Raw genomic sequence first — 24,638 nt, 5'->3', positions numbered from 1 at the left:
TTGGCTGGACTGCCCGTGCAGGAGGCTGGGCAGAGAGGGGACTGTGCTATGCTGCCCCTACACCACACGGGAGCCACACAGGAGGGGCCGGGCTTCCTTCCGAGGAGGAGCATTTACTGCTCTAGGCTGCACGTCAGCTGAGAATTAAGAGTCTTCGTTCCGTAGCTTGAGTAATAATCACATTTTTGAACACGAAGAAATCTCAGTCTCACAGATGAGTAGGCCAGGGCCCCACACCTTGAAATTCTCTAATGCTGATGACCCCATTCCCTCAGGACAGCTGCCTCCTGGGGCCAGTATCTGATCCTTCCCTGAGGAGGTGCTCAGGGGAGGCAGTGGCAGCCCTCTGATCTGCACAGGTGGGGGGCTGTGGAGGGAGGGGACAGCAGCCTGCCCGAGCCAGAGCACGCAATAACACACCGTCCACAGACAGGTTTCTGCTCTGAAAGCTGGGTCGCAGGGAACCATGCTGACCACACACAGGACCCACACTAAAAACACGAGACCTATCTGGTACAAGACAGCAGAGGTCAACTCCCCAGTCCGCATCAGAATCTCCAGTCCGAGGAACAATCCATCACCCAATTTTCTTAGTGTTTAACAACTATAATTATATGGCATTACCAGCTACTAGATCTCAAAGAAATCCTCTTTTCCTGTATAAGGGAAGGCAGAGGACCATTCATGGGTAGAATGCAAGACGACACATTCCCAAATCTGTTCAACTAACACCAGTGAGAACAATCTGGCACGTGACCACAGCTGTTTGCAGGGAAGGAACATTTTGTTTAACTGCTGATTTGTTCTAAAAAGTAACTCCATTCTGCCTCATAAAAGTAAGGTGGCAAGTGGGGAGACAACTGTCATGTATCATGGAGGCTTTGGGAACAAAACCTCCGCGTGTTAGCCGCTCGACGGCCACGGCCATCCCAGCACCACCACTCAGAGCTGCAAGAAAAGATCAAGTGAAATGTAATCAAGCTTGGGGTTTCACCAGATCTCCTTTGATTTGGCCTCCCACGAGAATCCAGGATGCACCCAGGGGACATCCAGGTAAAGACTGGCTGCTGTGGCCCTCCCTCCACCAGGCGCCCCCTGGCCTCAGCTGGCCCTCACTCCCTCTGCAGAGTCAGGAAACCAGACGCCCAGTCAGACGCAGGACTCTGCTGGACTCAGGTTTCTGGGTTCCGATACCCGAAACAGCCACACGTTCATAGGTCGATTCTGAGGTCCACCTTGGAAGGTACTACAGTGTGTAGGCCTCCTGCTGACCCCGGTCTCACACTAGAAACACACTTTATACCCTTTCAATCAGCGAGTCACTGGGCAGATACAGCGTTCCCCACGTCTAAAATGACACGGATGCTGTTAGTGACAAAATGCTCTGTCACGACATTCCGTTCTGCTGACCAAGAAGCTGAGACGCCGGATTCAGATTATATTCTGGAAATTGTGCTGGGTCCCCCTCATTTTCTAAGTTCTAGAAATCAAGCCACAGAGGATGTGTTAACGACACGCTCTCAGCACGACCAGTGCCATGTGAGTCTGGAGTGTGGGGTGAGGCTGCAAGTTGAATCCTGGAGACATCTGGGCCTTGACCGCCAGGGCTTCTAAATCAAGTCAGTATGAAGAAAGGACTGATGGCCAGGGCAGCACCTGCCACAGAGCCTGAGGTTTAACTTACTCATAGTCCTGGATTCGGGAGCTGGTCTGTGGGGTCCCTTCCACTCCCTGCATCATATTTTGGCCTCCCAAAGTCCTCCCAGATTCATACCCACTCTTCTGCTGGGCGTTTACTGTACTGGGCCTGTCACCACGCTCCAAGCATGCATCACAGGACACAGAACACTACAGACCGGTTTGTGTGGCACTTCAATAAAATCAAAGCTATGGCCATTCAAAGCTGCACAACTCAGGTGCTTTTCCCAAAGAGATGGCTTCTCAGGCACACAGCAGGGGAAAGTCAGGGCCCGGGGACATTAGCCAGCCCTGCATCCTCCTTCCCAGAGGGCAGAGTCACCCGCCCCTTTCCAGGGACAGGGTGGCAGAGTCAGGACGTGAACAGGGGCACCCCCAACCCCAGTCTCTTCTCATCCTTTACGGTTCCCTTTGCCTTGCGTTTCAGGCTCACCAGGCTCATCCTTGCTGGGACTGGACTCCCACCTTTGGAAGCAAAATATGTCCTCGTGGCTTTGCGTTTACAGACTGTCCCTATTTCTGTGACTTTCAAGACCACATACCTAGTTGTCTTAAAAGAGTCCACAAATTCCAAAGCTCTCTTTACTAGAGAAAATGGACTCGAAGAGGTGGTGGCTGACACAGAGACACGTTGGGACCTCACCTTCTAGGTTGCTGTGGGTATGACGTGGGGCGGCGAGAAGAAGCACAAAATCCTGGACGCGGGTGGAGGCCATCAGTATGATCCAGTATGATCTCTGGAAAGAGCTGGCCACCTTCTGGCCGGGAGCCTACCCTGCCTCCCACCATAATGCTTATTCATCATTTAGTCCCCTACTATGACAGTATCATTATCAATGAGTTTCTTTATGTTTGTGATTGATTTATATATTTGGGTGCTGCCACGTTTGGAGCATAAATGTTTACAACTGTTAGGTTTTCTTGGCGGACAGACCACATAATTATGATATAATGCCCTTCTTCATCTCTTGTTACAGTCTTTATTTTAAAATCTAGATTGTCTGATATAAGTATGGCTACTCCAGCTTTCTTTTGGCGACCATTAGCACGATAGATGGTTCTCCATCCCCTTATTTTCAGGTGTCTTTAGGTCTAAAATGGGTCTCCTGTAAACAGCAGAGATGGATCTTGTTTTCTTATCCTATGTCTTTTGATTGGAACTAGTTTAGCCCATTGACGCTTAGAGTGAAAGATATGAATTTATTGCCATTATGTTGCCTGTAGAGTTCATTCATTTAATATATGTTTACTGAGCACTGACACTGGGCCATGTGCCCAGCTAGCAGCTGAGGCCAGCAGTGAATAAGAAACCAGGTCGTTCTTCTCAGGGTTACTGCTTTCTAGTTGGACATATAGACAGTAAACAAAGGAATAAACACATTAACTGGAAGACCATCAGCAATCGTCAACGTACAGCATCAAGGGGGGCAGGAGACGGTGTCCAACATGCTGCACCGTTCTTTAGATGGGAGGTTAAAGAAGGCTCTCTGACAAAGTGACCTTTAAGCTGCGATGTGAGGACAAGTAAGAGCTGTTCATGCACACGTCGAGGGAAAGAGCACCGCAGGCAGGACAACGCTTAGCACACCAGTGCTGAGGCACGGTAAAACACAGTGAGGCACGGCGTGCTCCAGGGGTGGCTGAACGCAGGGACGGGGGGCAAGATGGAGCAGGAGAAGGCCGGGATCAGACAGGCCTGTGGGAGCCAGTGGGATCAGTCGGATTTAGAGTACAGATTTAGGGAGCCACCAGAGGGTTGTGGGCAAGGGCAGGATGTGGTCTGATCACAGGTGACAGCATATCCAAATGATGAGGCCTAGCAAATGTTCTATGGCAGAAAGTGCTCACGGGCCCACCCACCACCTCACTGGTGCTGCCCAGCATTTCAGACGAGTGGATTGCCTGCCACGGTCCACTCTGGGGCCAGCGGAATCGGTGCCACGGCCTGTGCCCACCATTCTGCTCACGCGGGCCCTGAGCTACCTGCCCACGACCGCACAGGGTGTCCAACATGGTCTTCAACTCTTACCATTGTAAGATCAAGACAGAACGGAAGCCCGTCGTCCCACTGGGGATATACCCTGAGAAGCACTTCAACATACTAATCTTTCACAACTTGGCCTGGGCCCCAGCAAGGCTGCTGACACTGACTGAGGGACTCGGGCAGCTCAATTTCTCTTTGGGTTGCAATTTCTTCCTTTATAAAATTAAAGTTAAGAGGTTCTTAACTTGCAGCAAATCTTAAGAAAGAAAAGCACACTTATGCGTATCATATGTAATTATATTTTTCACTTCAGGGTGTGTTCACAGCCCCTTGTTGTCAGGCCCCGGGCCCGGGGCTGGAAACCCCAGACCATCAGGTGGCCACGTCCGCTGCTGGAAGAACACCGCGCCTCAACCTTCCCGCTCGCGGACCCTCGCTGTGAACAAGCACTTCCGCTACCCTGCCTTTCGCAAAGGAAAGAGGGGGGAAGAACAGTGGGAAGGGACCTAAAGGGAAGAGAAGGAGAGAAAACTACCACAAAGGGATTGTGAGCCAAGAGACGTGTGACTGGAAGACATCTGGCTTTTCAAGCCTGCCCCTCACACTCAATTTTATCCTCGCTGCTGAGCTAATGACGACAGACACACAGTCCTTTGTCGGCATAAGAGTGTCTTGTCTGGAAGTTTTATCTGGTACCTTTCTTTCCTTGAAAGCCCACGTGTTTGGGATATTGATCGAAGAGTGTGCACATACTAGGGTCTGTGGAATGATCTTATGTGGTGCATGAATGTTTAGTTTTAACACACGTGTGATTCACTTTACTTGTATCAAAAAGTTACTAGCAAACAAAATTATGTCTTTACAGATATTAGTGCTTAAGACAAAGCTAAATAAAAACAGGGTGATTCCATTTAGAGTGAATTTAGAACTATTAAGAACGCAGGAAACTAGAATTAGCACGATTCTGAGGGTGGTCTGGGAGTGAGCAGTTGGGGACGCACAGCAGGGTCTACCTCAGAATCCTCTCAGCGGATGGCAAGAGCGCGCTAGAATAGTAAGCAAGGGCTAAGTTGTCTATAATTTAGTCTGTAATTCTCAGGCTGCAATTTTTCTCTATGTAATTTTTCTGGCTCCCAAAAACGTTTCTCTCAGCTACTTCAGCTACTGTCTTTGGTATTTCCACTTCAGAACTCCATGTTCTTTTATGAGAGAAACAGAAAGAATGCACTCAAGCAGGGAAGGGACAGAGAGAGAGAGAGAGAGAAAGGAATCCCAAGCAGGCTCCTCACTGTCAGTACAAAGCCCAATGCGGGGCTCGAACTCAGGAACTGCGAGATCATGACCTGAGCTAAAATCAAAAGTTGGAGCCCCAGGGACTCCACATTCTTAAGTGGAATGGAGTAAGTCACTGTGGAATTTGATCTTGAAAATATCCGATAAGAAAATATCAGGGGCCCCCTGGGTGGCTGAGCTGGTTAAGCATCCAACTTCAGCTTGGGTCATGATCTCATGGCTCATGGATTCGAGCCCCATGTAGGGCTCTGTGCTGACAGCTCAGCCTAGATCCTGCTTCAGATTCTGTATCTCCCTCTCTGTCTGCCCCTCCCCTGCTCATACTCTCTCTCAAAAATAAACATTAAAAAAAAATTTTTTTTTTAAAGTGGCTGTTTTCTTCAATTATAGTCAAACATTTTCAACTATTAGGTTTACTTACATTTTTCAGGTGGTGTTATTGTAATAGTCTGAGCTGTAAATTCTTCATCAAAATATCTGGTATCTGTCTCAGATGTTACTTGAGGCTTAAAAGGAGGTACAAGCTGCAAGAAGAAAGAACAAGAGTCCTGTTAACAGATGGCAATTTAGGAAAATTAATTTCTAGGATAAAATTAGGGAGCAAATAGTGAAGTGAACAGTGCCAGAGAGACCACACTCTGAGTCACTGTGTATGGGAGACGTGGCGTTCGGCTTCCCAGTCAACAGTCGGGAGCACGGAACAGGAGGTACTTGGTTGTTCTGCATAAAATTGGAGGGATTGTGCGAAATAGAACACATGAACACCAAAGAACAGGGTGCAAAGAGGATACTGAAAAGTCCTAGTTTCCCCCCAGTAACAAACATGCACACAAACCATACAGATGTAAACCCCTGTAACAACATGCAGGCTCTACCCAGTGCAGCAGAAGCACGACCTGCCCTCGGTTCTCTCGCTGGCGCCTGGCCCACCAGGCTGTATCATTAAGAACACAACCTAGTGACAGTTATTCCAGGTCACCGGGTGCTGCCCCTGTCCTTGGCACAGATGACACCTGCTTACTTCAGATGGGCGTTACCTCCTGCCCCTGCCCTGGGACGGGGGTTTTGGTAGCCCCTGAAGTTAGGTGCAAACGTTGCGTCCCTAGGTCGCATCAGATCCTTGTTGGGGACAGTGACCCAAGAGAGGGTCAAGAGTGATCACTCTAGGAACTGACAGAGCTGGATTCTTCTGCCTCAGACCTGCAGCAGGTGTGGCACTGGGGAAGCCTGGGGCTGCTGAAGGTCACAGAAGCCACAGAAGCCCGAGCCTCTGTGACCTCCACTGGCTGGGGTGTGACTCCTGCTTGTCAGGGCTCTGGCCTCGCAGGAGAGTCTACAGATTTCTTGTTCACACAGGGAGTCCCGACCCAGGAACCTGGAGTCAGAGTACACGCTCTCACGAGTACCATTCAGAATACGAGATACTGCTTTTATTGTTTTTATTTTTTTAAGGTTTATTTTTATTTATTTTGAGAGAGAGAGAGAGACGGAGGGGGGGAGGGAATGGGGGAGGGGCAGAGAGAGAATCCAAAGCAGGCTCTGCCCCATCAGTACAGAGCCAGATGTGGGGCTCAGACTCACAAACCTCAAGATCATGACCTGAGTCAAAGTTAGATGCTTACCCGACTGAGCCACCCAGGCACCCCAGGAGACACTGCTTTTATAATAAAATTCCCGTGTGTACAGAAAAACAGGAAACAGAGTGATAGAAATCAATATGTTTTATACAAATTTTACGAAACACACAACTGGCTTTAACTCAGTGCATTTTCCCACTCTTCCTGTCACCAAATTTATGTTAAATAGGCAAAAATCTTTAAATTATTCTCTAAACAGACTATGTTTTAAAACACCAGGGGCTGAGCAGAATTAAAAGCACATTTTCAGAATGAAGAACCACACCTGTTTATGGCCCATGTAACAGAGCATTTTTAATCTCTTTTCTTCTTATCATTCCTTCTCTTTGCCCCCAGTGCACAGCCCCGGTTATTAGCAAGCACTTTTGGGGGGACGGACCTAATCCAGGTTCCACTCGTCACTGGCAGTGGCTTCGGAACAGCAGCCTGGTTTTCTTCCCACAGGCTTGATCTCACCTGGGCCAAGCTCCTCTGTCACATGCACCCTGCTCTGTGATGCTCCCCAGGCCACGTGAGCACTCGCTCCACTGACAGAAGTCTTCCCTCTTCCTCTCAGACTCAAGGGTGTTCTTACATACACGGGAACAGCAAAGGTGATCGGGATCAGAGAACTTGGGGCTTTCCTCTTTGAAGAAGGAGGGGTCACTGCCTCTACCTGCAGACAACTGGAGACTGGGGCTCTGGTTGAGTCACCATTTTCCAAATGCTCAAAAAATGGTTCCTCCACATCCTTCCAAGCAAAAATTCGCCACAAGAAACTCTTCTTGGCAGAGGTGGGTTTCTGGGCATGTGCCATTGGCTTTGCTAACCTCTGCCCACCCTTCCCAGCGGCCCCCCTCTGAGGGCAAAGACTGACCTTCTAGTTGGGAGAAAAGCTGCCAGCCTTTCAGGTGACAGCCAGAATGGTCACTCAAACGAGATCTGAAAACAGTTTTCAAAGGTCACAGGAGGCTTAAGCTGGTCGCTGCTCAGATGTCCCAATGCTACAAAGGCTTACCTGGCCTCCTCTCCCAGGTGGCCGCCCTCCCGTCCCCTTCCATCCTCACACTGCTTCATTTTCCTCCAAATGGTGTTTCAGCATCTGACTCAATACACCTACGCACACACATGCAAAACAGACTTACATTTGTTTACCGTCACTGCCATTACACCTTCTCCCAATAAAACAGAAGCTCCGTGAGGGTGAGGGCTGACTGACACACAATAAACTGTACATATCAGGAGTGTACAAAGTGACATGTTTTGACACGTGTACTCACCCAAGAAACTATGACCAAAATCAAGATGGAGAAACGTTTGTTTTTTCACGAGCCCGTTGTGAGCTCTCTCTCCCTCCTCCGTCCCTGCAGGCAATGACTGACACGCTTTCTGCCATGATTGATTTGTTTGTATTTTCAGGACTTGTATGTAAATGGAATCGTATAGCATGTATCCTTCCTCTGATTTTTTTCAGTTAGCACCATTATTTTGACGTCCGTCTATGTGACTTCATGTGTCAACAGCTCATCCACTGCATGGCTGGGTGACGTTCCGTCATACAGGTGTACCGCCATCTGTTTACCCATCACCTGTCAGTGGACATCTGGGTTGCTTCCAGTTTGGGGCTATTACAGATAAAGCTGCTAGGACTCTTGAGGTCCAAGTCTTTGTACAGAGATGAGATTTCATTCATTTTGGACACATACCAAAGAGTGGAATGGCTGGGTCACATGCTAGATGTACATTTAACTGTTTAAGAAACTGCCAAACTGTTTTCACAAAGCGGTCGCTTCATGTTATGTTACTACCACCAGTGGATCAAAGTTCCACTATGTTCTTGCCACTACTGGTTCGGTTGGTCTCTTCAGTAAAAGACATTTGGATGTGCGGTGGTATTTCACTATGGTTTTAATGTATTTATTTCCCTAATGAATAATCGTATTTTTCATGAATTTGTAACTTCTTTGGTGAAGCGTCTGTTTAATATTTGCCCCACTCCCCTTTTTGTCATGAAATGCAGAGTTTTGTTTTTTTTTTACACACAATCTGCGTGTATGTCTTTAATCAGATTTACGATTTGCATATATTCTTCCAGTTTGTGACTTTTCCTGTCATTCTCTTAACAGTACCTCCTGAAGAACACACATTCCTAATGATGCTGTCTGATTTGTCAGTTTTTCTTTGTGGATCACACACCACTCTCATCTACGAAGTCTCTGTGTAACTTAACACTGCAAAGGTTTTCTCCTGTATATTCTTCTAGAAGGCTCTACCTTTAGGCCTATGATCTGTTTTGAGTTAATTTTGTATATGCTGCAAATTCTTTTTTAAAAAAGTATGTATGTGCATTTTACCATCACAATTTGTTGGACTGAGTGATCTTTGCATGTCTATTCCAGGTCAATTAACCAGTTATGCATGGGTCTAGATTTCTAGATTCTCTGTGGGCAAATAAAGATGTTATCTGTCCAGAACAAACTGTCCTGATTCCTGTAACTTAGTAAGTCTTGAAGCTGGGCAATGTAAGCTTTCCAACTTTCTTTTTTGTCAAAATTGTTCTGGCTATTCTAAGTCCTTGGCATTCCAGATGAATTTTAGAATGAACCTAACAATTTCTACAAAACAGCTTGCTAGCATATTGATTAAGATTGTGTTGAATTCATGTATTAATTTTGAGAGAACTATCATCTTAAAAATACTGAGTCTTCTAAATCATGAATGCATTAGATGTCTCCCCTGCTGTATGTTGTCTTTAATTTCCTTACAATATTTTTTAGTTTGCAGTATGAAGGGCTTTCATCTTTGTCAGAAGTATCCCTAAGTACTTCATATTTCTGTTGCAGTCATAAGTGACATTAATTTCCATTTTGGATTGTCCGTTGCTGCTGTATACATTTAGTTATTTTTGTATTGTGCAATCTTTTGTATATTTAGCTTGTATCAAACAACTAATGAGTTAAACTTTAGTAGTTTTTTTATAGATTCCATCTGATTTTCTATATAGGTAATAGTGTCGTCCCTGAATAAGACAGACTTACTTCTTTCTTTCCAATCTGAATGCATTTTATTTCTTTTTCTTTACTTCTTTTCCTGCCCTGGCCAGAAACTCCAGTACAGTGTTGAACAGAGTGAACATCTTCACTTTGTGAAAATCACTCAGTCTTTCCCCACTAGGATATTAGTGATAAGTTTTCCTTAGATGTCCTTTATGAGGGCAGAGAAGTTTCCAGTTCCTGGTTTACTGGGAGCATTTTTGTTGGTTTGCTTTGTGTTTAAATCAGATGGATGTTGGATTTTCTCGAATGCTTTTTTTTCCCCTGCATCCAGTGAGATAACCATGTGTATTTCTTAGTTATTGTTAATATGGTAAATTTCAGTAGTTGGTTTTTAAATGTTAAACCAACTCTGTATTTCTAGTATAAATCCCATTTGGTGATGATGTGCTATTCTTGTATGTATTGCTGGATTTGATTTGCTAAAATTACATTAAGTATTTTTGTATATAATTTCATTAAGGAAATTGTTCTATAGCTTTCTTTTTTTGTATTACCTTTGCCTGCATTTGGTATCAGGTTAAGCTAAACTACTAGAATGAACTGGGAAATACTGCCTTATTGCTCCAGAGAATTGAAGATTTGCATAGAATTGATACTATTCCTCATGTAAATGTTTGGGAGAATTCACTGGTGAAACCAAATGGTTTGGGAGTCTTTTGTGGGAAGAATTTTAACTACAAATGTAATTTCTTTAACAGGTACAAGGCTATTCATGATATCTATTTCTTCTTGGTAATTTGTGTCTTTCAAGAGATTTGTCCATTTCAGCAAAACTGTTGGTTTTATGGACATGAAGATTTTCATACTATTTCCTGTTATCCATTTAATACCCATAAAGTCTATAGTGAAGCCACCCCTCTCATTCATGATATTCATAACTTGTCTTCCTGCTTTTCTGTTCACTTTGGTTAGAAATTTCTCAATTTTGTTAATCTTCTCAAAGAACCAGTTTTCTTTTCATTGATTTTATTTTTTTTTTTGGTTTATTTTTTTTTTTATTTCACTGACTGCTGCCCCAATCTTTATAATTTCCTTTCTTCTGTGTAATGGAGTTTAATTTGTTCTTTTTTTCTAGTTTCTTAAGGTGGAAGATAAGGTCACTGATCTTGGACCTTTCTTCCTTTCAAACGCAGTCCTTCAGTGCTACAAATTTCCCTTGAGGTATTATGTTAGCTATCCCACAGCAGAACAAGCTTTGTTTTCATTTTTAGTCCGTTCAAAATCCTTTCTAATTTCCCTTTTGATTTCTTTGTTTGACCCACAGATTATTGAAAATTGTGCTGAGTTTCCAAATACTTGAGGATTTTCCACGTATCTCTGTTTTGATTTGTTTTTATTCTCTTTTCATGCTTTAAAACTATTTGAATCCTTTAAGATTTATAGAGTTGTTCTGCTCAATGGCAAACGATCTATGGGATCTTGAGGAGAATGAATACTCTTCTGTTGTCGGATGGGGTTCTGTGTCAGTTAGATTAAGTTGGTGGATGGGATTGCTAAACTCTTTCATAACCTAACGATTTTTTTCTCTCTGCTGCTTGTATCAATTATTTGAAAACAGGCATTGACATGCCCAACTATAATGTGGATTTACTTGTTTTTTCTTTCAGTTCTATTAATTTTTGTTTTATGTATTTTAAGTTTTGTTATTAGATGCAAAAATAATTAAGGTTTTTTACATCCTCTTGATGAACTGATCCCTATATCATGATGAAACAATCCTCCTCATCTCCAATAACATTGCCTTGAAATCTTCTTCACGGGATACTGATACAGCCACTCTAGTTCTTGATTAGTATAAGCATGGTACATGGTTTCCCATCCTTTTATCTTTATCTATTTGTAATTTACATTTAGATGGGTTTCTTGTAGGCAGCATACAGGTGATTCTTGCTTTCTGTCCAACCTGACAATCTCTTTTAATTGTGGCATTTAGACCATCTGCCCTCAGTGTGACTCCTGATATGGTTGAGATGAAATCTACCATCTTGCTAGTTGTTTCATACTTGTCTCATCTGGGACTTGGTTTTGCAGTGATGCCACACCCCCAGTTCCTAGAATAGCGCTTGCCACTTAGTGGCACGAGTCAACGAACACATCGATCTTGGGGCTGGAGGGAGCTGTCAGAGAGCATGCAGTCTACCCTTGTAGAAACGAGGAGATTGAAGCACACTTAGTAAAATGACTTGCTGAAGATGACACAAGTAACAACCAGAGCAGCAAACCCTCCCTCTCCCGATCCCAAGCTCTCTCTACCGCGGCGCCTGGAGAGACACGGCATGAAAACGCCTTTGCCTTTGACTGCTTCTCTGGACGTCAGTCAAAGTCAAGACATTCGTGCTGGGAGCATATTTCCTCCCCTCAACTCACACACAGTAGCAGAAGAGGACCCAGTAAAATAGAAACATCCACACAGGGAAGCGAGAACCCTATAGGGAAAGGGATGAGAGAGAACATGCAAAGAACCACCACAGGCCCCAACAGAGGTGCTATCACACAAATCTGGGGACACCAAGCCGCGTTTTCCTCAGAGCTCCAGGGCAGATGTTCACTCTAAACCACTGAACACATTTCAAATATTTAATTCTTCTGGGCTGAATTGTGCCCCCTCCCCCACATCCAGATGTTGGGAGTCCTAATCCCCAGGGGCCGTGCTGGGAGAGATGGCCTTTCAAGAGATGACTCCATTAGAACAAGGTGTCAGTGTGGGCCTCAGTCCAACCTGACAGGCGTCCTTGCAGGAAGAGGAAATGTGGACACACACAGAGACTCCGGAGGCACGCACAGGAAGAGGAAAGACCACGTGAGGATGAGCAGGTAAGGTGGCCATTCACAAGCCAAGGCAAGAGGCTTCAGAAGAAAGCAACCAACCCTGCCAGTCTCCTGATCTTGGACGTCCAGCCCCCAGAACTTCAGGAAAACCAACTTCCATGAAGTCACCCAGCCCGTGGTACTTTGTCATAGCAGTCCTAGCAGATGATCACATCCCATTTTATTTTTGCCTTTAAACCAGTATCATCTTAATTTTCCCTCCCTCACTCAGGACATATTCTCAAAACACTCCTGTGTCAACTGCAAACTCTCGTTTAGGAACGCGAAAGTACAGGCCAAGTCCAGAAACACTCAACTCTACACCTCAGCTACCTACTCGATGGATGGCCGCGGTGTCATGAACTGCAAACTTGACCTATTTTCCCAACAAACGTGATAAACCTAGGACATCTCTTTCTTTGAAAGCTAGTCTGTTTTCAGGATACGTAGTTCCGGACAATGTAAACACGAAGATCACAGTGCTGGCTTCTGGACTTTGCTTGCAGTTTACTGCAAAGGCATCATCAGGGTGCATTTACTTGTCCAGCCTCAAGACCACAGAGAGGCAGCAATGCTGCAGCCCCTAACTACTCCCACGCTACTCCTCTACCAGAGTTACAAGTTACCAAGTCATGCTATCATCTGCAATGTTTCTAAAGCACTGTGTAGGTTTTTGGCATAAATGAAAGAACAGAGAGAAAACATGTCCCTGAACTTATTATAGTAAGTCATAGTCCCCACTCCTGGTGTGGCTGGAATGACAGCCGGGGAGTTACAGACACCACGGTCTCTTAGGGTCAGTGTCCTCTACCCTTCCCCAGCAACCAATCAATTGTTACCATACGCTTTCTGTGCTCTTCCTTCTGTCTTCAGTGTAGGCGCTCTAGAAATATAAAGCAGGGCTTGAAACTTGCAGGAAAAATGGATACAGTGACTACGGAACCCTAATTGTCATCCTATTTGAATACTATGGTTATGTCCACCACTCTGATATGGATCAAAAAAGACTATGAACACAGATACTAGCAACAAAAACTGCCAACACTTTGGGGCACCTGAGAGACTCAGTCGGTTGGGCATCTGGCTCTTGGTTTTGGCTGAGGCCAGGATCTCACAGTTTGGGGGATCAGGCCCCACATCGGGCTCTACACTGACAACACAGAGCCTGCTTGGGATTCTCTCTCTCCCTCTCTCCCTACCCCTCTCCCACTGAGGCATGTGCTCTCTTTCTCAAAATAAATAAATAAATAAATAAATAAATAAATAAATAAATAAATAACATTAAAAAAAACCAGAAAGTGGAGGACAATTTAAAAAAAAAACGCTAACACTACTGGATGCTTAGATATGCCATAGACAATAATCTAAGGCTTTAACTCTATCTCTTTAAAACAATTCAAGAGAGTAACTAAGCTTAGGTAGGTTTATTTAATCTCTGTTGTCCTAAAAAACTGGTTTTATGCTGTGTGTGTATGTGAATGTGCACACACCCAGGAGAAGTGGGAATATGAAAAAGAGGAATTTATTTCTAACAAAACTAATAAATCTTTGGCAAACGTTATTTAACTACGTCATCTGCTAAGCTTTACGATACCAACGAACATTTCTTGACAGGTGACCAGAAACTCAAATAACTCATTAAATAATGAGAAGACAGAGTTGGAGATGGGCACAGCAGCTTCAAGTGGGGAGAGTGAAAGACGGGGAACCCCACGTTCTGCGTCTAGTGCGCCCACGTGTCCGGCTGACTCCCGAACCGCACTTGCACAGGGCAGACTCCAAGCTCCCCAGGGAAGTCTAAATAAGCCAACCTAAAATTTTGACGCTCCCTGTGGAGGACACAGACGTTGCCGTTTCAGTTCGGCCATGACAAACTGCCTACAAATACAAAAACTCAAAATTCTTTGCTGTAATCTAACAGGATTCAGAGGCGCTACTGTGTGTCAGTCACAGTGTCCTGGACATAGTCCAGACTGACGCCACATCAAAAGAAACAGGGGAAGACGACACACCCACCACAAAGAGACAATCAGGGAGACGGATGTGAACAAGGCCTGGACTCTGTTGGCAGATGTGAATTTTCAAGCAGATTTTACAACTATGCTCAATGATAAAATATGTTCCTAATGAATAAAGAGATGGAGAAATGGAAACTATTAAAAAAAGGGAATCAAATGGAAAATCTAAAACAGAAAAATATGACCTCTGAAATAAGAAATTCACTGTGTGGGCTTAGAGCAACTTAAAGATTTGAGGAAGGTCGGTAACCTGGAAGATTTATCAATAGAATTTTTTCAGTCTGCAGAGCACAGGAAGAAATTAGAAAAAAATGAACACAATTTCAAAGACCAATGGGATAATGTCAAAGGGCGAAATGTATGTGTAATTGGAACTGTAAAGGGAGAGGGGACAGTAAAACAAAATATATATTTCTAGGAATAATGGCTAAAATTCTTCCACTGTTAGTGAAAGGTTCAGAAAGCTCAGAGAACTCCATGTAGAATAAATATAAAGGAACCCTCACCTACACACATTATAATCTGAAATCTGAAGTCTGTCAGTCAGGGTTCGAGCAGAGAAGCAGAAACACGTGTGTGTGTGTGTGTGTGTGTGTGAGAGAGAGAGAGAGAGAGAGAGAGAGAGAGAGAGAGAAAGACTGAGGGAGAAAGAGAAGGACAGAGAGGGACATAGGAAGAAGAGGGAGGACGAGAAGGAAGGAGGATGGGCCAGAGGGAGAGAGCTGGTCATGCAGTCTCTGTGAGGCTGCTGTCTTCACGTTCAAGGACATGTGGAGCTTGGCATCCGTAGGCAGGGGGTGGGAGGGGAGGATGCGTGTAAAGCAGGGAGAAGAACACAGCGAAACCCAGAAGCAGGAACTGGAGCCCACAGGACAGACTGAAACCCACGCCACTTCTTACTGTCTCTGACCTTGGCACAGATGTCCCACGCAAGCTGGGAACCTGCAATGGCAACACACACGCTGGCCCAGCAGTGGGAAAGCTAACCGGTTTGCAGGGGAACAGGGAACAGAGGCAGGCGAGGTGAGCAAACAGACCAGCAACAACATTAGGAGCTACAAGTCCCTGCTGCTTCACTTCTGCCCCCCGCACCCCGAATCTCACAGGAGAGTCTCATACGACAAAAGGAATTCTGGAAAATGTAGCTTGGCCTAGTCAGACTGATTTATTATAAAGCCATCACACAAACGAAAATACCTTGCAAGCAGCCGGTGAGATGTGACACATAATTTACAAGGGAAAAGGTAACTGAATAAGCACTCACAAAACTACCAAGTCACAATTTTATATCCAGTGAAAATATCCTGAGTGTGAAGGCAAAATAAAGACATCATCAGATAAAAGAAAACAAATTCCTTGCCAGCCAACTTGCACTACAAGAAATGGGGGAAGTTCCTTCGGCTGAGGGGGAATGTACCAGAAAGGAACCTGGGCCTCCAAAGAGGAATGAAGAGATACGGGTGCTCACTCTGCATTTAGACGATGGTGACCATGACCGCGAGTACACTAACACCCGCTCACGTGTACACATTACTGGTGAATCACGGCTCAGTAAAACAGATTACTTTCTAATTTTAAAAGAAGAATGAAGAGCATTTGAAGTGGTAAACATGTAAAAAAAAAAAAAAGAAAATACTAAAGTTCTAACTTCGCAACTGGACAGAGATGAAGGGTAATGTTCAAGAGGGAACACGGACATTTCCTGAGGGAACCAGAGACTTACAATCGATATGGAAAATCTGCACAGGCCCTTCCAGAAGAGGTCTTACTTCATGCAGGCCTTGCTCTGCTCCTCACACTAAGTACCATATAAATTACTCATTTAAACAGCTGCCATTTCACTGAAATGAGTATCAAAGAGGTGATCAAAACAAACTATCAAGTACTTAAGTTACACTCTAGAAAGCAAGTTTTCCCTTCTTTTCTGTAGGAAACCTCTGGAAAGTCAGTACAAATGTAATAAGTAGGAGGCAGATCAAAATGAAGATCTTAGTAAAATCAAAATGAGCCACAGATTCCAAATCAATCTTCCCTGAAAACCTCTTGGTCGTCACTTCACCATTCTGTATCAGTATTTTCCCTTAATGAAGAATGAAACCTCAGCAGTCTGCATGAACTTCTGGAATCTCCTGCCTCAGCTTCTGGCTGGGGCCCCTGCCCTGTCAGCAGTGAGGCTTCCCTCCGTGCCCTCCCCTCCCCATACAAGGCACGCCTCTCCTCAGGGGCCTACCGTGGGGTGGGCTGCACACATTCTCACTCAAAGAGGCCAGGCCTCCCGCGGTAAAGGCAGGGCCCGCAGGCAGACACCACCACCCTGGCTTCAGGACAAACATTTACGAACACCTTTGCTTCCTCAGTATTCCCACTTCTTCCCATGACTGTCACCACGCGGCTGCCCCGCCTCTTCCGTGAAGACTAACCCCGCCGGCGAGGCTTCGCAGATCTTGCTTTTTTCTTATATCTTACTTGCCCCTGTATTTATTAATCTCACACCTCACAATGTACCCACTGTACGTCTTACTGTCGGTACACACACTTACTTTTTTCTACACAGCTCCACTTTCAGGGCCCTGGCTGCATTCTCCCCCCAGGTACATAAGCAAAACAAAAGCGAAAAACAGATCTAACCCATTCTGTGGGCGGTTTTCCATTTAGCTCTTGCACCCTCTTTACTCCTCCACTTTCTTGAGTAGGACCGCGCTTGGCGCTTCCGTTTCTTTCCCTTCCACCCGACTTACAAAATTGAAAAAGAACTATCTTGAGCATAAAGGAAAGAATATAAAATGACAACCAGATGCAACACATGTTGACATTGTGTCAAATGTACTTTCAGACTTTTGTATTTTTAAGACCTAAAGCACAGACACAGCTCAATACCTATTGCTTTCCCCTCACTAATAATACCCATTTTTAATTCCCCCCAATTACAATTATGTTCGATTCAAGCAAATATTGTGGTGGAGCTCCTTTGTGTCATTTGCATGCAAATTCCTATACTTTTCTCCCAATTATGTCGCAGATACAATTTTCTTTAGTTCGTTTTCAGTTATTGTAATAATGGTATCATTCCCTAGGCATCTTATGTGACCTGACTTTTTATGTTTATGTATTTTTGACTATCAATACTGAATGCTGAATAAGCCCAATTTACTCATTTTTTATTCAGTACAGTATTCCACTATAAGAATAGGACAAACTTTAATTATTACATATTCCACCATTAATGATCTATTAAGTTATTTTGTCCTTTAAAAGTCACATATCCCTTATTTCTTTTTCTTATTATGTTGGTTAGAATCTATAATAAAAACTGCCTAGAATGTGATATTGGTGGATACCTTTTTCTTATGTTTAAAGAAAATATTTATAATATTCAAACATTAAGTATAATGTTTGTAGAAAAAAAAATTTTTTTTAACATTTATTTTGAGAGAGAGAGCACGTGTGCTTGAGCAGAGCTCAATCTCCCCAACTGTGAGATCATGACCTGAGTCGAAATCAAGAGTCAGATGCTTAACCGACTGAGCCACCCAGGTGCCCTAACTATAGAAAAATTTTTGATAAAAACTTAAAGAAGGTTCATGTTATTTCTATGTTACTAAAAGTGTTTTAAATATATTTTTAAAAACCATGAGTATGTTCTACTTTCATTTTATGACAAGTTTTTCTATAAAGTTTGAGATGGTCATGTGGATTTCTCCCTTAATCTCTAAATGTGGTGAATAACATTAATTTTTTCTAATATAATCACATTTCTAGAACAAATCTAACATGGACATCAGAACATACATATTATTTGCATTGTTGGAAATAATTGCTCAGTAGTTTATTTAGAATATTTATATCCCTGTTCATAAATAGCTTATTATTTTTCTTTCTTGTAATAGTTTTATCAGGGTTTGGGATCAAAGTTACAAAATAAGTTTGAGAAGCATATAACCTCCTCCCCTCTCTTCCTTCAGAACAGATTGTACAAAATTTTTCTAATGATAGGGATTATCTTATCTTTGAATGTTTGATGGAGATTACCTGAAAAATTCATCTGGGTTTGTACTGGTGTTTTTTATTGGGGTAAAAACACTGGAGTTGGAGAAGTGACAGACTGTAAACTAATTTAACAATTAGGTATTTTCACACTTTTCTTGAGTGAGTCAGCTGGTAATTTTAAGCTTGCCTGAAATTATCCATAAACTCTCTTTTTAAAAAACAGGATAGGGGTGCCTGGGTGGCTCAGTCAGTTAAGTGTCCAGTTCTCAGTTTTGGCTCAGGTCATGATCTCGAGGTTCATGGAATCAAGAACTGCGTGGGGCTCCATGCTGTTGCGCGAATTCTCTTTCTTCCTTTCTGCCCCTCCCCTCCTCACGCATATGCACGCACTTTCTCGCTCTCAAAATAATAAACTTAAAATATATATATATATACACACACTTAAACTTAAAAAATATATATATATATACACACATTCATGGTAGTTATATTACATTTTCATTGCAATATATTTCTGTATCTCATTTTCATTCCTAATATTTTTTATTAATTTTGAGCTCTGTCTGCTTGACTAGTCTTATATATAACTGCATTTTCCTGATGTTTTCAATCGTTTCTATTTATTCATTTGTACTTCTACATTTACTGTGTGCTTCTACTTACTTCCACCATGATGATTCTGTTGCTGAATTTCTTTCCCTCATTTTATTTGGAAGCTTAGCTAATTAATTTCTGATCTTTCTATTTTACTTGCCCACTCCCACCCCAGTACAAGTATTTAAGAACTGCCTTGATTACCTTTCACAAATTTCACTGTCCTTCTAACTCCAATATTTTCTGATTTTCAATGTAACTACTTCTTAGTCCGTGAATTATATTAAAGTTCATTTTAAGAGTTTCAAATATTTGAAGTTCAGAGAAGTATTTCTTTGCTGGTTACTCCTAATTTTACTGATCACAGAATATGGTCTGAGTTATATATAGTTCCTTTGTTTTCCACTGAGGTTTGATTTAGTGCCTCAAAAGAAATGCATGTTCTAAACTACAGACCAATAGGGGCGCCTGGGGGGCTCAGTTGGCTGAGCAACCGACTTCGGCTCAGGTCATGATCTCCTGGTTCATGAATTCGAGCCCCGCAGTCGGGCTCTGTGCTGACAGCTCAGAGCACGGAGCCTGCTTCGGATTCTGTGTGTGTGTGTGTGTGTCTCTCTCTCTCCACCACCCTCCCCCACTCATACTCTCTTTCAAAAATAAACATTAAAAAGATTAAAATAAATAAACTACAGACCGATATCCTCATGATCACTAATGCAAAAATCCTCAACAAAATAGAAGCAAAATGAATGCAGCGGCATATTCCAAGACCTGCACTCGTGACCACCGTCCTAAGGATTGCACCGAATCTGCAACGTCGCTGTGACTAGAACTGCCATCTCAATAGTAAGTCTCCAAGCCACAAACATGGGGTGTCTCTCTGGTGGTCATGTCTTTTCATCTATTTCAGCAATGTTGTAGCTGGCAGCATACAAGTCTTGCACCTCCGTGATTATATTTATTCTTAAATACTTTACTCTTTTTGCTGCTACTTTAAATGGAACTGTTTTCTTAATTTGCTTTCTAGATTGTTCATAGCTAATGTATACAAATATAATATATTTTGTGTGATTTCATATCCTGCAACTTTGCCGACTCTGTTTATTAGCTTTAGGAGGTTTTGTGTGTGTGAATGTGTGTGTTTGTTGGGTTTTTCTACATCTGTGAAGAGAGACGATTTAACTCCTTCTTTTCCAATTTGATTGCTTTCTATTTCCTGTTCTAACTGCTCTGACTACAACTTCCAGTATTATGTTGAACAGAAGTGTCACAAATGGGCATTCTTGTTCTCTTCCTTATTTTAGGTGAAAAGCTTTCAGTCTTTCACCACTGAGTATGATGTCAGCTGTGGGTTCATCTATGGCCTTTATCATTTGAGCAAGTTTCCTTCTATTCCTAGTTTTCTGAGGTTGTTTTTTTTAATCAGCAAAGGGTGTTGACTTTTGTCAAATGCGTTTTATGCACCAAGATGATCATGTGGATTTTCTTTATTCTATTAATGTGGGATGTTAAAATGATTAATTTTAGTCTGTTGAACTGTCCTTGCATTCCATAAAACTCACTTGATCATGCTGTACAATCCTTTCAATATGCTACTAATTGGTTTGCTAGTATCTTACTGAGGAATTTTGTATCTATATTAGGGATATTTGTCTCTAGTCTTCTTTTCTTGCAATGTCTTTGTATGGCTTTGGAATCAGGGTAATGCTGGCCTCATAGAATGAGTTAATAAGTATTCACTCCTTCAATTTCTTGGAGGAGTTTGAGAAGAACGGGTGTTATTTCTTCTCTAAATATTTGATAGAATTCTCTGGTGAAGCCATCTGGTCTTGGGCTTTTCTTTGTTGGGAGTTTTTTGATTACTGATTTAATTGCCTTATTAGTTGTAACTTTATTCAGATTTCCTATTTCTTCTTGACTCATTTTGGTAATTTGTATGTTTTTAGAAATTTTTCCATTTCATATAGGTTTTCTACTTTTTATGTGTACATCTGTTCAGAGTATTCTCCTACAATCCTTTTTATTTCTATAAAGTCAGTAGTAATATCTTTCTTTCATTTGTGATTTTAGTACTTTTCTTTTTTTCCTTAGTCAATCTAACTGAAAGTTTGTCAATTTTATCTTTGCAAATAATCAACTTTTGTTTTTTTTTAATTTCTTTATTGTTTTTCTATTTATTTCATTTCTTTCCACTCTACTCTTTATGCCAAAAATTGGCTAACCTAGATGAAATGATGAGGTAAATTCATCAAGAAGATACAACAATCTTAAACTTGGGAGCACCTAAAAGCAGAACTTTAAGATTAAAATAAAGGAAAGGTGATAAAACTAAAAGACAAATAGTCAAAGCCACAATTATAGTTGAGGATTTTCATCCCCTTCTCTTAATAACTGGTAAAAGCAAGCCATTAAACATTCAGTAAGGATATAGAAGACTTATCATTAGTTCACTTGACTTAATTGACATTTATAAAACACCATATATAATAAGAGAATATTCTTTCCAAATCCACACAAAGCATTCATCGATATAAACCATAATTTATTTCATAAAACAATCTCAAAAAATTTAAAAGATTTAAAATATACAAAGGATGTTCTTTAAAAACAAGATAATTAAGCTAGATATTAAAACAGAAAGATAGCTGAAAAATCGACAAACACTGTAAATCAAACAATGCACTTCAAGAACCCATATGGCCAAAGAAGAAATCCTAAGGGAAATTAGAAAGCATTTTTAAATGAACAGCAAGTCACACTATGATGTAACACAACTTGCTGGAGTGTTTAGAAGTAAACAGATAGCACAGCCACTGTGTTAGAAAAGAACAAAAGACTCAAATCTAAGTTTTCAACTGAATAAACTAGAAAAAGAAGAACTGATTTAAAAAACAAGCTGAAATGGAAAAAAAAATCAAGACAATAAGTGATCAACTCAATGTCAATTATTTCAACAATTAAAGTTTTAAAACTTCTTGAAACACATACAAGCTACTAAATTTCATTCAAAGGAAATGAGTAACTGGAAGTGTCCTACATCCATTAAAGAGACAATTTCTGTAGTCTGGGCTTGGATGGATTCAACAGGACATTCTATCAAACATTTAAAGAAGAAATATACCAATTCTGTGCAAAATCTTTCATAAAATAGAAGAGAGAGAAACACCACTCACTTTTGGTGTCAAGCATTATCCTGATTCTAAAATCAGGCAGGTAGTAACAATAAAAAAAGTACAGCCCACAATTTAATATACAAAAAGTCCTTGACAAAATACAAGCAAAAAAAATTTAGCAATATATAAAAAGTATATATACCATGACTGAGGTTAATCTGAGGCACACAGTATAGAGGCAATATTCAAAAATCAACATGATTCACCATATTAACAAATTAAAACAGAATACCACATGATTGTGTCAGTGAATGCAGAAAAAAGCGTTTGACAAGATCCAGTGTCCATTCATAATAACAATGTTCAGAAAATAGGAATAGTTGAAAATTTTGTCAGTCTGAGAGATGGTGTACATTTAAAAACCTACAACTAATATCGTGTGAATGCTATTTCCCTAATATTAGTAATAATTAAATGTCTGTTCTCACCATTTCTATACTGCATTGTTCTGGCAATCCTAACTAGTGAAATAATGCAAGAAAAAAAGAAAAGGCAAACAAATTGAAAAATCTCCTTAAAAAAGGTGTTAGCCCTAGCAAGTAAGTTTAGCATAAAAAACTACCCTGATAAACACATACAACTTCGAAAAACCTATTTACCTCAGTTTCTTCAGTTTCTTTTACCCAGTACATAATGTCTGGCTCTCAATACAAGGCATACTAAAAGATAAAAAAAACCAAACCAAACCAAAACCCAGTTTCAAGGTAAAGAGCAGGCACCAGAAAGTCTCAGATATGGCACAGACGTTGGAACTCACCAGACCAGGAATTTAAATCATCTATGAAAGCATAGTAAGGGTCTTAATGGAAAAAATATACTACATTCAAGAACATATGGGTAAGGTAAATAAATAAATGAATTCTCAGAGAAAGAATAAAAAGGAAATCCTAGAAATAAAAAACACCATCACAGAAATTTAGAATACCTTTGGTGGCTCAATCATAATCAGGGCATAGCCAAGGAAAGAATCAGTGAGTTTGAAGAACTGTTAATAGAAACTTCTGAAAGAGAAGTAAGAGTAAAAAAGAATGGAATATCCAAGAATTGTGAAATAATTATAAAATGTATATGTAATGGGAATATGAGGTGAAGAGAGAGAATGAAAACAGCAGAAATATCTGAAGCAATAATGACTGAAAATTTTACAAAATTAGTGCTAGACACCAATATCTTAGAAGTTCAGAGAATATCATTCAAGATAAAGACCCCAAAAGCTACACCTAGCCATATCCTATTCAAAGTACAAAAAATCAAAGACAAGGATGAAATCTTGAGAGAAGCCAGAAACACACACACACACACACACACACACACACACACACACACTCTCTCTCCAAAAACCTTATTTATCTATAGAGGCTCAAATACAAGAATTAACAATGGATTTCTCTTCGGTAACCATGCAAGAAAGAAAAATAAATGCAGTAAAACACTTACTGCTGAAAGACAAAACCACTGACCTAGAAGTCTGTATCCAGCAAGATTATCCTTCAAAATAAGGAATAATAAAGACTTTCCCAGACAAACAAAACTTGAGGCAAGGCATCACCAACAGACCTACCTTGCAAGAAATGTTACCAAAAAAAAAAAAAAAAAGTTCATCGAAAAGAAAGAAAATGATATAGGACAGAAAGTTAGTTCAACAGAAAGAAAGGAGGAATGCTAGAAAAGGAACCAACAAAGGTAAAATAAAATCCTGTTTTCCCCTTATTCTTGATCTAACAGAGAACAGTTTGTAGAAATAATAATGCAACAATGTATACAATAATTATAGCTTATGCATGAATGAACTTAATGACAGCAACATATTTGGGACAGGAAGGAGGAATCAGGAATATTGCTTTAAGGTACTTTTACCATCTGCCAAGTGGTATAGTATTATTTGAAAAAGGACTTGAATTAGTTATGAATATGTACTGCAAACTCAAAGGAAAACACTAAAAAAGTTTAAAAAGAAGTATAAATGATATGCTAACGGAGGAGGAAAAAAGGCAGTCTTAGAAAATACTCAGTTAAAACCAGAAGTGTTAGAAAAACAGCGGAACACACAAAAATATACACAGAACAGGATAATGAATAGAAAACAGTAACAGATAGGGTAGATATTAATCCAACCATGTCAATGGTCACTTCAAATTTCAACAGTCTAAAAACACCAACCAAAAGGCAATGACTGTCAAGGGTGTAGAAAACAAGAACCAACCACATTATTATTTACAAGAAATCCACTTTGAATGTAAAGATACCAAGAGATTTAAAGTAAGGGGAAGGAGGAACACATACCACAGTAACACTTAACCAAAAAGTAAGCTGGAGTAGTTACAGTAATTTCAAACAGAGCAGATTTCAGAGCAAGGAAAATTATCGGAGATAGAGAGGGTCATTACATAATGATAAAGTGGCCAATTCTC

At 41.4% G+C, this 24,638-nt stretch overlaps 1 protein-coding gene across 5 annotated transcripts in view; it reads right to left on the bottom strand.

Moving 5' to 3' along the window:
- AKT3 (AKT serine/threonine kinase 3) overlaps positions 1-24,638 on the bottom strand; it is a 307,958-nt gene that overhangs the window by 5,225 nt on the left and 278,095 nt on the right. For all 5 annotated transcript variants that reach the window (XM_058701173.1, XM_058701171.1, XM_058701174.1 and 2 more), the window contains one exon: positions 5,397-5,499. In XM_058701173.1, the coding sequence (XP_058557156.1) occupies positions 5,397-5,499 (103 nt within the window). The remainder of the gene's footprint in view (positions 1-5,396; positions 5,500-24,638) is intronic.

The sequence above is a fragment of the Neofelis nebulosa genome, chromosome 15 (assembly GCF_028018385.1).
Source record: "Neofelis nebulosa isolate mNeoNeb1 chromosome 15, mNeoNeb1.pri, whole genome shotgun sequence".
Taxonomy (NCBI): Eukaryota; Metazoa; Chordata; class Mammalia; order Carnivora; family Felidae; genus Neofelis; species Neofelis nebulosa.
This window is presented reverse-complemented; position numbering and strand designations above follow the sequence as displayed.